Source organism: Chiloscyllium plagiosum, unplaced genomic scaffold, assembly GCF_037043375.1.
Source record: "Chiloscyllium plagiosum isolate Xiang-an unplaced genomic scaffold, Cpla_swu_hap1 HiC_scaffold_10, whole genome shotgun sequence".
Classification (NCBI taxonomy): Eukaryota; Metazoa; Chordata; class Chondrichthyes; order Orectolobiformes; family Hemiscylliidae; genus Chiloscyllium; species Chiloscyllium plagiosum.
In genome coordinates, this window is record NW_028270148.1 from 47,667,401 (window position 1) to 47,684,365 (window position 16,965).

At 38.7% G+C, this 16,965-nt stretch overlaps 1 protein-coding gene across 1 annotated transcript in view; it reads left to right on the plus strand.

The window, feature by feature from the left end:
• The window catches only part of gpatch2 (G patch domain containing 2), a 304,781-nt gene that overhangs the window by 5,098 nt on the left and 282,718 nt on the right, over positions 1 to 16,965 (plus strand). Inside the window, 1 exon segment of the mRNA XM_087991317.1 lies at positions 10,485 to 11,189. Within this exon segment, the coding sequence (XP_087847443.1) occupies positions 10,485 to 11,189 (705 nt within the window).

A 16,965-nucleotide genomic window follows, 5' to 3' on the forward strand; every position in this document is an offset into this window, starting at 1 on the left:
ATTCCAACTGGAACTCTACCAACAAACACATTGACTTGGACCTGATTTACCACACCCTGAGGCAAAAAAACAGTAAATGACACCACCACACGAAATGACACCATCACAGGAAATGACATCATCAACCCAAAGAAACCCAAACATATAAATAGAAAGCAGGAATCATCAGCAATGCTTCATCCGGAGGTCACTGAAGATGTTACCTAGTACGGTGACGAAATGTCTAAAATGAACCTTCCAGATCAGCGAGCAAACCTACTTCCAGAACATCAGCTTGAGCTACAAATCTTCTCAAAACTCGCCAATAGATGGATTTTTCTTAGCTTTGTAATGGAGTCAAGGAGTCTGATAAGGTAGCAGTTATCCACATTACAGCTTTAAATTATTTATGTAATTGCCCAGATCAAAGAAAAGTTGGAAAACAATAAGTAAACAAGAAGTATCCATGTATTTTTCAGAACAAAGGATGGATTTAGGATTTGTACTCAGGGAGTTGAAATCTTTATCCGTAACATCACAAATGTGCCAGATAATCGGGGGACAGGTTGTAGGGGTTGTCCTCTTTTGATTTTGTTTATTTGTGTGAATTTTCACTGCTATAGGCAGGCTTGGAGCTGGAGCAGTTTGGAAATCAGCAGAGAATTAAAAAGATACCAAGAACTGTTGACCACTAGCAAGAAGGCAATGAGCCCCATGCTTGTATTTGTACGTTCTCAATTATGAAATGTTTAAGGAGAGTTAGAACATCATCTGACCAAGTGTTTGTGGAAGAACCCCAACAAGTCTCAAACCTTGGACACTGCAAACTCAAACGTGGATTCCTAAAAGCTACAAGCACACTTTTGGTTTGGTCTGAGGAAGAGCAAAGGAATGTTCAAGATCTTAGCAAGTGAAGGGAGCACTTGGGTGAAACTGAAAATAGAAAGGTGAATGACCAATTTATATTTTCAGATTAAAAAAAATAAGGGTTTACAAAATATGATAGTTTAGTATTCATGCTTTTTGAAAACAATTCTTCTACGCTTAAAATTTGTTTAAAATCCAAAACCTTGAAGTGTCATCCTTTCAGTTGATAACTGAGTTCAGTTTTGTTTTTAGAAGTAAATGTTTTTACTCAAGATTGTAAGAAATTGTTTTCTGGGTGACAATTTTGTAGATTTTTTTGTTGAATAAAATTGGAGATAAAGTTTTAAAATAGCACAATTTGTACTTGAATCATTCTTCTAATTGTAAAGGAGTAAAACAGATTTAAACTGTTAAGTATCATGAGAGGCATCAATGAATGACTACAACTGCTGCAAGGATTGAACCTATGCCGTTTGTGCTCCACACTATAGCTATTAACCAATTGAGTTAACCAATTCTCATCACAACTATGAAACAGGATGCAGGCAAAATATCTGTAGAAATGTAAATTACAGATGGAGTGAAAATTGATAAATAGGTTATACTGTAAAAGCTGGCTTTGTTTAGACCAGTTAAGTTGCCAGACTTGGATGGCTTGCATCCAATATTGATAAAGAAAGTGTGTTGTAAATTGCAGAAAACCTTGCCACAACTTTCCTTGTCGTTACAGAGGTGCCATAGGGTTGGAAAGTAGCGAATATGACATCCTTTTTCAGGATTTGGAGAAGCTGGCAGTGGACTGGGGTGTACAGAGTTAAAAATCACACAACACCAGGTTATAGTCCAACAGGTTTAATTAGAAGCACTGGCTTTCGGAGTGCTGCTCCTTCATCAGGTGGTTGTGGAGTAAGACACTTTGTGAAGGAGCAGCGCTCCGAAAGCTAGTGCTTCCAATTACACCTGTCGAACTTTCAAGTTGATGATCTATCTCAACCTTCTCCTGAGGCCCCAGCATCACCAATGCCAAAATTCAGCCATGGCATTGGACACTGCAAGGGCTATGGCCCCCGACAACAGAGAGTAAAAGAAGTGAAGACTTGTGCTCTATAACTACCTGCACCCTAGGACAAGTTTAGATTAGACTAGATTACTTACAATGTTGAAACAGGCCTTCAACCCAACAAGTTCACACCAACCCTCCGAAGAGCAACCCACCCAGACCCATTCCCCTACATTTACCCCTTCACCTAATTCTACAGGCAGTTTAGCATGGCCAATTCACCTGACCTGCACATTTTGGACTGTGGGAGGAAACCGGAGCACCCGGAGGAAACCCGCACAGACACGGGAAGAATGTGCAAACTCCACACAGACAGTCGCCTGAGACAGGAATTGAACCCAGGTCTCTGGCATTGTGCTACCGTGTCGCCTGTTATTCCGGTACAGATACAACACTGGTACCCTCTTGGCAATATGGAAAATTCAGAGAAAGTGAGGACTGCAGATGCTGTAGATCGGTTCAAGAGTGTGGTGCTGGAAAAGCACAGCAGGTCAGGCAGCATGTGAGGAGCAGGAGAATCAATGTTTCTGGTATAAGACCTTCATCAGGAATGGGCTTTTATCTGATGAAATTATCTGATTTCGGGCATAAGGCTTCCTGATGAAGGGCTTATGCCTGAAATGTTGATTCTCCTGCTCCTCGGGTGCTGTCTGACCTGCTGTGCTTTTCCAGCACCACACTCATACCAATATGGAAAACTCCCCAGGTACTTCCTGTCCACAAAAGACAAGACAAATCCAGCTAAAACATTTGCTGACTCATTGTCTATTCTCAATCATGAGCAAAATGATGGATTGTGCTATCAAATGGCACTTGTGCAACTATAATCTGCTCCACGATGTTTGGTTTGATTTCCCCCTGGCCAACGAGCTCCTTGGTCCAAACGTAAACAAAAGAGCTGAGCTCAGGAGAGGAAGTGAGGGTGAATTCTTTTGACATCAAGGCAACTTTTGACAGTGTGTTGCGTCAAGGAGCCTAGCAAAATTGATGAATGGGAATCGGAGGTAAACCTCTGTGCAGGTTGACTTCATACCTAGCACTATTGACCAGACGTTTAACAGGATTGACCACTAAATATGGCAGCCATAAGAGGAGTGCAGGCACTGGATATTCTGTGGTGAATGACTCACTTCTTAAATCCCCAGTACCTTTCCACCATCCACAAGGCATTGTATAGAGTTTGAAGGAATACCCTCCATTTGCCAGAATGATCGCAACTCCAAGAACTCTCAATAAGCTGGATGCCATTCAGAAAAAAAGCAGTCTGCTTCTCCATTTTCCATTTTAAATGTTCTTTCCTTCTACAAGATAGCTATAGTGTGTGCCATTTGTAAGTTGTACTGCATGACACACCAAATGCTTCTTTGGTAGCATTTCCCACCAGTAAACTCAAACTCTCCAGTGACAAGAGTAACAATATATGGGAGTACGATTATGTACAAACTCTACTCCAAGTCTCTCACAACCTTAACTTGGAAATATATTGTTGTTCCGAATGCTTGGAGTCACCTACCTGACAGTACTGAGGTAGGTGATTTGTATGAATTGGAGGGGATCCAGAAGGGTCTTGCCGACATCTTGCATGGGCAATTCCAGATGACCATGCTGTGAATGACTAAGTTGAACCACCTTTTTAAAAGACTATATGAGAAATTCTTGGAAAAGATTTTTTTCTTTTCTTCATTCACGATTTTTCAACAAAGATATATAAGTAAGCAAACCTCATACCTAACATTGATTAGAAAGGAAACATTTTCCACAGCTCTTGCTCCTAACTCTCCCCTTGCCCACTACTCTTCCAGGGCAAACTGGATAGTGCACAAGCAACAGGAACTCTGCTGGGTTTTAAACTTACTCTTACCATTGCCACGACAATGTCTCGGCAATATTATTTTCCTACTCGCTTTTCTTACTAAATCTGTCATTTATCTCTGTTACCTCATGATTTAACTATTTTAAGTAGAATACCTTCCTTGTTGACCTCCAACTTCCCCTCTATACAAACACCAGCTTGTGGAAAACTCTTCCATCTGCATTCTGCCCTGCATTAAATCTCATTCATTCATCGTCTTTCTCCTCACTGACCTCTACTGGCCATTACCAAATTCAGAATTCTTGTCCTTGTTTGCAACTCCCTTTGTGGTTTCATCTGACCTAACTCTGCAGGCTTCCTTCAGCCTTTTGGCTAAACCATCATTTAATAATTTTCTAAGACTTATTTGGGTCCTACAGGCTGTAATTCATTTCCTGAATGTCTCTGCCTACTATACTTTTAAAGAACATACAAACCTATCCTAACTCAGTATAAACTGAGTCTTTTAAATCTTGGACCTGTAGTCAGCCTCTTATGTGAAACACCATAAAATATCTAATCATGTTGATAATATGATACAATCTTTTAGTTTTTAATTTATCTTGCATTGATAACGCATTTGAAATATTGTTCAAAATTAGCTAATATACTCATTAATTTATATTGTTCTTCTCAATTTAGATTGTGATTTTTTTTCTCCTATTTTATAATCTATTTTTCTTTAGTTTCATTTCATATTCCCTACTTCTACTAATTGGCTATGAAGAGATTATCTAATGCCTTAATTATTCCTTGAACAAGGTGTGGAAAGTGATTGAAGAGGGAACTAATTGACTAACGTTATTGTTTTCTTTGCCACTTTTTTTCTGTCATTAGTGTAATTTGCCTTGGATTAAGCACGTACTTTATAGGAAATCTGCAAAATCAGCTTGGGATGCCATTGTCTGTTGGAGCATTTCACCCCACTTTTCCACTTTCTAGTTGTCAATTTACACCTACTTTTCCTGCAAATCTCATAATTGTGTTGTGGGATCTTTGAGGTTTTCCTGAGAAGCCAAACAAGGACTTTTGTGGATTAAAGATTTTAAAGGAGCTATGGCAGAGAGCAGCAACTATGTTTGAAAATGTATGAAAATCCCAGTATCAGAGTTTTTATAAAAGAGTGATTGCAAAAAACAGCAGCTGCTACTAAGAAAAACGTAAAAAGTGTCATCAGAACTCAAAATGTGACATTATATTGTAAGTGAGGAACAGAGTCCTGTGTTTAATTTACTATTTTTCTATTTAGTACGAGCATAATTCAGATATTCCAATGACCTGACAGTCATTTTTCCAGTGTAAGTGGGAGTTGGGCCGAGGGATCCCGTGGAATGCCTGTTGTAACATATTGTGAAGGAATTGGCCAAAAATTTCAAGCAAGTTTCTATATGCCTGGACCCACCCCACCCTGAAAGCCTCCATTTAAGTCAAAAAACTCTGGGGGTTCTGATGCAACTAAACAAATAGTTACTCAGGAAAAGTCTGAGTGTTAAGTACATCATCTAACTTCATATCCCCAACTACACCTCTCCCCAAATCACTTGGACCACTGGATCCTATCCAACAATGCACAAGACCTGACACCCATTTCTCTTACCACTGGACATGCCCCCTGCTTCCCCCATTCTTCAGTTGACTCCCCTTCTACTGCTGGACATGCTTCCCACTTGAACCCATCACCCACCCTCCATGCGGAATGCAATTTCTCCCACTCAGTCTGTCGTATCCTAAGCATCTCGCCACCTACCTGGCAACCTATGTTATGCCATTTGATAGCTTATCCCTTGGCACTCTATCTAGCTGGCACCCTACCACCTCTACCCATCTAACACCCTATACTTCCAGCACCCTAACAACATAGCTTTTTAGCTTGCCTCTTGACAGCAGCTGTCAAAGTGGCTGCCTGGACCTCATATTTCAGAGTACTACAGCTGACTGCTGTGAAATATAAGCTTCTGCATCATAAGAGAACTGTTGTAATGGAAGTACCGCTTTACATTTTTAAAGGACCTCTGATCAAAATCTAATCACAGAAATGCTTAGTTCTCTGCTCTCTCAAAAAAAAATGAAGTGGCAATCTGCATGAGATAGTCATGCTTTGGAAAATCTTTCAGGTTAACAAGTAGATAAAACGCCTTCAGTTTTAATTTGGGATATTTTCTGTATTCTGGAAGCCAAGACCGAACACAAGTACCTGCAGCAAATGTTCCAGGAATGCAAATAGCAGAAAACTTGGAGGCCACGATGGCCAATAATAAGAAACTGTAGCTTAAAGTGAAATAAGGTTTAGTTATTTCCCAAAGTATTTACTGTCTTGTAACTGGTAGAATTTTCTTTCCTTTGGATATTAATGAAAACACAAATACAAATGTCAAAGCATTTAATCCTATCCAGACTAAGTGTGAAAAAAGTGATATGTATCTTGTTGGTTTTACTTGAGATCTGCCGAAAATGTTGCAGAAGCTTGTCTACCCAATTGTTTACCTTTTGCTATTATACACTTTGGTATTGTGTCCCTCTTAATATAGCTTTGTAGAATCATAAAGACCACACTGCCCTTTACTAAATACTTGACTATGGTTGACCAGTAACAGATCAGCTCATTCTACCAGCATATGTTTCTGAGGCATCCCATTTAAATTGTTTTAAATTGGTATATCCTCCAGTCACCTGAAGAATGAAGTTAATTCATTTTATTATTACTGGCTTATATAAGTGCAGGTATGTTTCACCTCCCAGGCCTTTTGAACCCTCCGATTGCATCCCACCGACCTTCTCATCTTGACACCAGATTTACCTCTAAGCTCCCTATGTGGTGGAATTACTTGTAGTCCCAGCAGTAGCAGCCGCTCCTGGCTAGGACTGCTGGAGCTAGAGAGCTGCAAGCCAATTAGATTGGTTAGCAACCTTCTAAGGCAGAATTTTCTCCAAAGATAAAGACAGAAGCCTTAGCTTAAAGCACTTAGTGATACTCCCAGCTTTAAATTGCTTTGGGGCCACTGTCGTGATCATGGGTGGGCGGCCCACTGACATTTTAGATGTGAAGATTGGGAAACAGGAACTGTGGCCATTGACTTAATAGTATAACATAGCTCATTTATTTGACTGCCAAAATTATAAGTTTTTTTAGCATTAGAAACTTTTCTTACGTTGTATTTAGGAATACTACCGTTGCTTCATGTGAATAAGTCTTGCTACATTGTCTTTTAATGTCTGTAAATGTGCAGTCAAATTGTAGACTGGGTTGATGGTAAAATTCTATAATGATTTTTTTCTGATATTGCGTGCATATATAAAATAAATATGTGCACAGACAGATCTGTGCTACTCATCTTGATTCAAAAGAAACCATCATATAAACATATTTTCTCTAAACAATATATTTTGAATATCAAAATAGAATTGTACCTATAATGGCTTCCCTACTCAATTGCTTTCAACCGCTGATAAAACAAAAGATTGCTCCTACCATTTAACAAAAGGAATCTTGGCAATGTTTAACAGTCCTGAACATTATGCAAACCTGTCGTTGTACTTGAGTTTAAACTATGAAGTTGATTAGATCTGACACGTGGATTCAATAGTGTCTGTTTTAATCAACAGTTGTGACTCTGTTTTGAAGGTGACCTCTTAAAGAAGTGTGTTGTTAGAATTATCAGGAGTCAATCTACAGAGACGTGGAAAAGTTAGATCTTAGAAAGAGGCCATTCAGTCCACTATCTACACTGGCAGAATAAAGAAACTACCAGTGTAATTCGATTTCCAGTACCTGCTCTATAGTTTTATAAATTCACTTGCTGGCCAGCGTTTTTTGCCCTGGAGAAGCTGGTGGTGAGCTGCCGCCTTTGACCACTGCTGTGCTGTTGGTAGACCCACAATGCACTTAGAGAGGGAATCCTGGCATTTTGACCCAGCGACAATGCAGGAACAAAAATATATTTCCAAGTCAGGATGGGAGTGGCTTGGAGGGTAACTTGCAAGTTGTGATATTCCCTTGCAGCTGCTGCTGTTGTCCTTCTTGATGGAAATAGTTATCAGTTTGGATGGTGCTGCCCAAGGATCTTTGGTGAATTTTTGACTCCAGCATTTCAACTGCAGATTTTGATTCCTTTTAAAAGAGTTAAGGATTTTGGTCAATATATATACACACTACCAAATTCCTTAAGAGTTAGTTCTGTCTGTCTTGTATGAAATGTAGTTAAACAAATTTACGGTAAGATACAAGTCAGCTAATCTTAGGCATAACATTAAGCTTTGTCATAAGTCATTATCTTAGAGGGTGAGGGGAAGAAATTAAGTCCTATTTAATGTATTTTGATATACCCAAGTCGACTGTAGTATAATGATCCATATTGGTCGAGTACAGCAGATTAAGAGGACACAGAAGATTTGCTGTTGATACATGAGAGTATAACCACAATAATATATAAATGTTCGCAAGTGGTTAAATAAGGAGGGCACTTTAATTGCCAATAATGTGTTTAGTTAGAGGTTTAATACTTGATTAAAATTGTTATGTTTAATCAATTGCATATGCTTAATTTAACTGCAGTTATTTACTATCAGCAAAGCTAAAATATCAGTTACATTATGGAAGTGTAAACAGGACAAATTATAAAAATGTTTCACCTGTTTTCAGACAACATGGTTAAAATTTATAACACCCGGTTTCTTGTAAATTATGGCTGTGTGGAGCCATTTGATTTAGTTTGTCTGCAGTGATGAGAATATATGAAATTTTGAATTAGTATTGATGCCAAAAAAGAAAGCTTGTAAATTAGTTGAGGCCAGTTTTAAGTACCAAAAGACAATGATTGGATTGAAGAATTCCATTTCAGACGACACTAACTGCCACACCAAGAGCAGTCTTCGGGTAGATCAAGTGAGGTGGAAGGACAGCAAAAAGTTAGCAACTCTCAACAACTGTCAGGATTGCTGTGGAGCTTGGGGATGCAATTCAGTTCTTGGTGGAAGCAGCAACCGCATGGAAGCCTGATGCCTGCTCCAATGAAAACTGTCCAGTTTGTTAGAGGGGTCCTCAAATTATTTTTAATCCCTTCATTATTAAATGTAAGGAGCTCTAATTTAGTTTTGGTTAGAATCCTTAGCAAAGGATGCAATACTCTGTAAGAGGTATCTCAAGGCCTAACAGCCATGGACAATAGGATACACAGTTTTGGACACCAGGAAAACATGTTTTTTTTCCAAAAAAAGGGAAATTTTAATTTTCACGTGTTTTGGGAGTTCGTTTACTGTTAGTGGATTTAGGCAGAAAGTGACTTCAGATTAAATGGCTGTTAAGATCGACTGAACTTCGGACTTAGCAGTTTATTCACTTGCTTTGAAACCTGCACGCATCATACTCATTAGGTGCAATGTGGTTTGAATAAGCTATACCATATTTCATAATGAGCAATATTTAGTCAATAATTACGGCGCATCTTGCAAACAGTGACCATAAACTGATGTTAAACTCTATCACATTATGAAAAGTTACAAAAGCTAGAGTTCAATCCTAAGTAAGGTTTACTTCGGAAGAAGGAGACAAAAGTTTAACAAGTTGAATTGAACTGAGCTGTTAACAGATAAACATGTTAACATCAAAAACACAGTGGGAGAAACTCTAGGAAGTATTTAAGATAATATTTATTAGGACAGTATTCATAAGAACAATTCATATCCTTGTCTAACATTTGGTAGGCATCCTTGGAGCACAGGGCATTAATAATGTACATTATTATGCTAATTTTATGGGCATAAAATAGCAATGAGACCCAATTTCTACCTGAGGTGTTTGACGTTGTAAATTGATCACAGGGTGAGTAAGAATTAAAAATTTGCTAGGACTGGGCGTAAGAATTGGATTCATTTTCCTAGTCTAGGATGGGATAGAACAGCACAACTGGTTACCATTCCACTATCCATCAATCGCACCAAAAAGTTAATGTTTGTAACTTTGTGTCAGAATAGATTTCTTCCACAGTCAGGTAACGCTGTATTTAAATAAGGCCAATAAGAGAAGGCATTGATACTGTGGAGCCTCAGGATAAACTGCAATGCCAAATACCTAGCAGGAAATCTGTACTTCAAGGCTTCAGGTGCGACTTGCCACATGATAATCCCCTTTCTCTAACCAACATTCTTTCTGAATGTGGTTAGGCTGGGAATTTTGAAATTTATTCTTTTGTCTTTAGAAAGATATGGCAGAGATAGATGGGGTGAAAGGAGCATTAACACTGGCATAGGTCTATGGACTGAATGTTTCTGAAAAGAAAGACATTTAGGGGGAACTTTTCTGTGAAAGAGAATTGTAAGTATGGTGGCCTTTAGTCGAAATCAAAGCTCTGCAGATTAGCAACTCCCTGGTATAATGCTTCCTCTGGGAGCAATACCAAAACTGTTATAGTGAAATGTGCTTTGTAACAAGCGTTTTACAACTTTATTAATCAGATAGACAGAACAGCTTTGTTTCTATCTCGTGTGTTTTCAGCAAGATTTTTTTTGGTTTTAGACTGGCAGAGAAATATACCGAAATGGTTTGCTGTCCTTATAGTGCAAAGAAATGCAGTTCATCCACTGTTCTTGTTCATGTTTTATGTAAAAAAATTCATCTTCTAGTCCATACTTGTAATTTTTTCATTTGTAATTAAAGCAGTGATACTAAGTAACATTTCTCCATTTAATCGCTGATCAATTTATTTGTTTTTTGTTTCTATTTATTTTAAGGCCCTGCAGAGCAATGGAGGAGCTGGTTCATGATCTGGTCTCTGCTTTGGAAGAAACCTCTGAACACATGAGGGGATGTCCAGAGTTTGGCGATGAAGCATCCCGGAATTCAGCTGCATCCCTTCTAAAGCGCCAGGCTAGGAAAAGGAGAGGCAAAAAGAGGAGGTCAGAAAGTGGACATCACATTTGGGAGCATGGCCACTGCATGAGTGAAGGCTCCGAATCTAGCTTTGATGAGGCAATCCGGGACTACAAAGAAAATAACACTTACAGTGACTCAGATGACCACTTGATAGTTGCCAAACGTCTGTCATCCCTGAACGTAACAGCCATTAGGGGAAAGCGGCATTCATGGCACGAGTCTGATTCTGTCACCGACAGTAACTTAGGTGGTAGATCTTTGCGAAGGAGAAGGAAGGTCAAACGTATGGCTGTAGATCCACCAGCAGAGGTCAGTAATGTACTTCACCCACTGCCCCAGGGCAAAGCTCCAGTCTTGGACTTGAACAGACACCAGGCACAACCAAACCAACTCTGCTTCCAACTCCAAGTCCAGGAGATCAGTAAGGACAAGATCATCAAGAGAAAACGGCTAGAAGTCCCAGATGATGGAGTTGTTGTGGAAAGTGAAGAAATGTGCAATACAAATAAGAACAAAATGGAGTATGAGGAACAGAAAGGCTCAGATGATAACATGAGTGACAGGTTATTAAGATTAAGTTGCAGGTTATCTATGCTGAGACAAGTTTTGTATTTAAATATAACTGCAGGGTTTGAAATACTTTCAGCAGAAGTGCTAGTACTTGTTCACATTAAATTTCAAATCTGCACACCAGGGAGCACTCAAGTTGCAACAAAATTGTGGAGTTACAAATAATTTCTGACCACTACTCTTGAATAATCATTTTATTTATTTTGGCGTTTGGATATAGTGATTTAGATATTAATGTGTATTTGTCAGATATACTTAATCTACTTGGCAATAAATATACATAAACATTCACTACTTCTGTATGCAGTGATGTAACTGCATGGCTAAAGTATTTCAATCCCTGTACATAACATTTTGTGTACTAATACAAAACTACTGGAGCTGCCATTCAATACCTGTACTAATTACAATGATTTCTTTTTAGTGATAATAGGGGAATTCTTTGCAGAATTGTCTTAGTCATTTCAAATGATAGAGTTTTTGGTAAATATTTATCAATAGAAGTATTGTTTTTGGTTTTGATTTTCAGGAGGGAAATACATTGTGCTGGGCTGTGGAATAATTACAATCTTTCATGGCTGATCTACTATGTTAAAAACTAAACAACAAATTTACCATTGTAATTATCTCATTTATGAAATAGAATTAAGATTAACAAATTAAAGATTTAAAGTTAGGTCCACCATCCACAATGCCAGCATGGTAACCAATCATATAGAAAGTGATGATCAGTCTTTGTCAGCTGCTGTGGCCCAACTAATCTTACAATTGTTCAAAGTTATTTATGCTCCATTATTGTGGTGCATTGAAGGGCTGTAACAAAACAGGATATTGAAAAGATATTAATGTTTTGTGGAACAATTTTTAAAGTGTTAAAACATGATACCACAACAGCTATGCATTACAGTTGTCTAAGTACAACTTACATTCAAGTGAGAGAAGATCTGCTGTCCTATGAGTGATTTATACAGACTCATTTCCCGGCCATATGGAGTAAATAAGCCATTGTTTTTATTCTTGCAGGAGGCGAATATAATTGGTTATTTGGGGCAAGGAGGGATTATAATTCTGTTGCATGATTGAATGGCCCATATTTTGCAGTTGTAATGATAGTAAACCTCTGTGATCACCATCATTACTGCTCTGAAGTTAATTTAATCATTTGGAATCCTCATTTGTATAGCTAAATCCAGAAGTTGCAGAAAGTGATTCCCCAGAGCGTACACTGTTGAAAGAGCTTTCCCTCGACTTCAATCATATAGAAATCACAAAGTTAATGATAAGTTGCCCTTTTATGCTATTAGTTTTACTGGAGAAATATTTGAAAATCTTCCGCCACCATATTGAATGATGTAATTGACCTTCTAACAGTTTTTTCATTGATAATTGCTACTAAATAATCTCATTCATCCTAAAAGATAGCAGCTTCATATTTATGTCATAGCAAATTTATCCAATTTATTTTAAAATTCATATTTCACAGTAAACAAATGTTTTATTTTATGTCAACTTCACCCTTAACACCATATGTATGTCCCAACTATTATTTCACTCTCTGTAAAATCTTAATTAAAATTCAGTCCATTTTACTTCCTGATTTGCTGTTTGAGAATACTTCAATATAATTGGCTGCTTGCCGTGTTTGGTGGCATCTCACTGCTGCTGAAGGCCTGGGGATTCCCTTGAAAATGACCCCAAATTCAGAATGATGTTATGAAAGACTTCATGCCCAAATGGCCACTAGATTTTTATAGACAATTATCTTTGAAGTCAGGGCTGAGCATGAAGTCTGGGCCAATGTAATTACATTGGATTGTAAATAAGTTTTTTTTCTTTCATTGACTCCTCACACATTGTTCACTACATACTATTTATTGACTAAGAAATTTACCAGTAGTGCTTTGTAACTTGCTGATTGAAAATCTCAGAGTTGGTGGGTTCGTACTACTTTTTTTCAACTTTAATGAGAACCAACTTTACTATATTTTGCGCTTGCCACAGATCTATGTTGGCATCATGACCATGAAGGAAATGTAGCTATTTGGTGATTGCAATTCCATTTTAAAGCATTACCATCTGGCAGTGTCTTCTATTATTCAATTCAAGCTGATGGAATTGCAGTGTGGTGGCCTTTATCACTAATCTTATCCTATCTGATTCCATACTCCTCTGGCACTTCTTTGAGCTATCAGCTTGTTCCACCTCTCCCAGTTCTGAGTTGAAGTCTTTATTTTCTCATTGCTCCCCTCAGCTCCATGCTATGTTTTTTCAGCGTAAGCTATTTTCCTTCCTCAGATACTTGAACAAGTGACTTCACTCCATTTCAACTCCTGTTTTTCTCTCTTCTGAGTTCACTAAATCTCTCCCATATAAATTCTCCTCCTCCTATTCATAACAATCCCTTGATCTGATATGGTTTTGCTAAACCAATATTTTCTTGTGTATTCCCATTGCTTCAATGCTATATAAAATCATCTCTGATAATGCCTTGTGAACTCACAGCCATTTTCTGCTTCCTTCAGTGGTGGCCTTAGGGAAGAACTCTTTGTCCAAGTCACCTTTGCAACAATGATTTAAAATTGTTTACTTCCTAACTATTTGCTCTTCATTCACCATTCTTCCATGCAGTTACTGGTCTGCTCAATCTTACCCTCACCTCAATCTTTTAATGGAGAAAGTGAGGTCTGCAGATGCTGGAGATCAGAGCTGAAAATGTGTTGCTGGAAGAACGCAGCAGGTCAGGCAGCATCCAGGGAACAGGAGAATCGACGTTTTGGGCACAAGCCCTTCTTTAGGCCATTCCTGAAGAAGGGCTTGTGCCCGAAACGTTGATTCTCCTGTTCCCTGGATGCTGCCTGACCTGCTGCGCTCTTCCAGCAACACATTTTCACCTCAATCTTTTAATGCTCTTAACTATGGTAAAACATATACTGTTCCACATTGGTTGTTCACTTTAGCACAACCCCATCATTGCTACCTTAAGTCAAAGAGACACCAATTTGAAAGTAATAACACATCTATTACCAAACGCCTTTGGACCATGTCTAGTATAATTCTCTGCCAAAGTTCTTTGTTACTGCTCCTCGTTTCTTATTGCTTCAACTTGGAATAATAAGAACTCATCCAACTACTTCGTTGCCTCCAGCACTCTCTTTAAATCACTTTTGCTTCCCTGTTCGTGTTTCAGCCCTAACACTAAGAATGAGAAGCTTATAGACTTTGTCACTGAGGTGGAAACCATGCATTCAGCCGCCTATGCTGCACCTGTATTTTCCTCTGGCTCACCAAGCCGCACCCCACCTCTCCTCATCTTAGCGTTGAAATTGCCTTTATCTCGTTTCTCTCTCATTTAGTCTAAGCTTTTATTCATCTTAGGAGACATGCCTCCTCCTCTCTCAATCCATTAAATAGCTGGACCATCTTTTCTTCTGTAATCCCATCAGATGCCTTAAATATCTGTCTCATCTGATGTATCTGTCTTGCTTTTGTATTGACCATCTTTGCCTGTCTCCTCAAATAATCCACCCAGGTGCCATTCATCATTGCTAACTATTGCTCTGTCTCCAACATTCACTTTCTCAGTATCTTGGGAAATAATTCTAAAATAGAATATGGAGCTCTGTGTATACTGACAACACCAAGATTTACCTCAGCATCTCATTTGAGCCTTTTAGTGCTATTATATTGTCAGACTATCTCATAGAGTCATGGAGATGTACAGCATGGAAACAGATCCTTCGGTCCAACCCATCCATGCCGACCAGATATCCCAACCCAATCTAGTCCCACCTGCCAGCACCCAGCCTATATCCCTCCAAACCCTTCCAATTCATATACCCATCCAAATGCCTCTTAAATGTTGCAGTTGTACCAGCCTCCTCTGGCAGCTCATTCCATAGCCGTACCACACTCTGTGTGAAAAAGTTGCCCCTTAGGTCTCTCTTATATCTTTCCCCTCTCGCCCTAAACTTATGCCCTCTAGTTCTGGACTCCCTGACCCCAGGGAAAAGACTTTGCCTATCTACCCTATCCATACCCCTCATAATTTTGTAAACCTCTATAAGGTCACACCTCAGCCTCTGACGCTCCAGGGAAAACAGCCCCAGCCTGTTCAGCCTCTCCCTATAGCTCAAATCCTCCAACCCTGGCAACATCCTTGTAAATCTTTTCTGAACCCTTTCAAGTTTCACAACATCTTTCCTATTTCTGATCTCCATAGCTATCTAACGGGCTGTTGCTCTGCTCTAAGCTTGCGCTAGCTGCTGTTCACCTAGTCCACAAATTCCTGAATGCCTCTTATTTATCACATCCTGCCTTACGTGGTCAGATATCATGTTTGTCAGATATCATTTAGACAATTAACTGTGGTCATCTGATGTGCATATGCATATATTTCTTAGCAGGCGATACTAGATGATAATTTGGAGTATTTGCTGTATTTTCCTCCATTCTGCAACTCAGAAGTAATGGCATCCATTATTGCATCCTTGTTACAGTGTCAACTGAGATGCAACCCAATATTCTTAGATTAGATTAGATTAGATTAGATTACTTACAGTGTGGAAACAGGCCCTTCAGCCCAACAAGTCCACACCGACCTGCCGAAGCGCAACCCACCTAGACCCATTCCCCTACATTTACACCTTCACCTAACACTACCGGCAATTTGATCATGAACACTCCTGTTCTCTATGTCCACATTGGGTGGTGAATTTAATAATCCACACAAATTGGGGGCTATCAATTTTTTAAATCATGAATGTAGTGTGCATCTGACCTCTGACAGTCTTTTAATTTAAAAATCTCAAAAACTTGTTAGTCTTCTGTTTTATTATAGTGAATTTACGTATATCAATCCAGTTTATGGTGTGACAGAACTGCCTTTTTAACTCACTTATTCCACGTATCCTAAAGATGAACTTGGCAAAGAGATTTGGAGCTTTATTATTTCATCTTCATGAAAAAAAACAGAATGCAGTTAGTTTGTTTTTAATTGCAATGGTTAATTTAAAGTATAACCATTCTACAATAGATGTAATCCCTAAACAGGACAGTGATCTTTTTTGAATTGGACTCAATTTTACCAGGTCTCTCAAAAATGCACGTTAAATTTAAGCTATTTATAAAAACAAGACTAATGAAGGGTATTGTGTCTGAAAGTATAAGCTGTCATGAATACGATTGGCAGATTTGACCTATTCACAGAAACATGTAGAGCTAACATACTTAGAAATTGATTCGTTACCACTCAGTAACTTGCAGTTTGTAATGTTTACTGGTTATCGCTCTTCATCAAAAAGTTATCAGCCTTTCTATGCAGCAGTCAAATATTCTGTGTGTGGTATGGCAGAAGATGGCTGGAGGTTGCTTGGAATACAGATAACATGTTGACATGTTTGGACCAATTTACAGTGTTGAAACACCTGAGCTTGTGGTTAGAAATATGGGGGAATAGTGACCCTTTGGCAGCAGGCCTCATCCATCCAGCCCAGGCAGGAGGCACACCACAATGGTAATTACTTCAGAAGTACTATTTTGACAACACAGAAATGTGTAAGTAATCATTTTCCCCCTGCACAGATGAGATGTCACCTGGAGAGCTGAGGAGTATGATCGTGTTTATGGTTCAGCATGTGACCTAATTCTAGTTTGATTTAGAACACAGAAGTCAGCAGGATTTTTCATTAACTTTTAGGCAAGAAAACAACATTTCAAAAGTAGATGGACAACATTTAAGCTATGTTAGATGTGATAGTTGGGGGAAATACG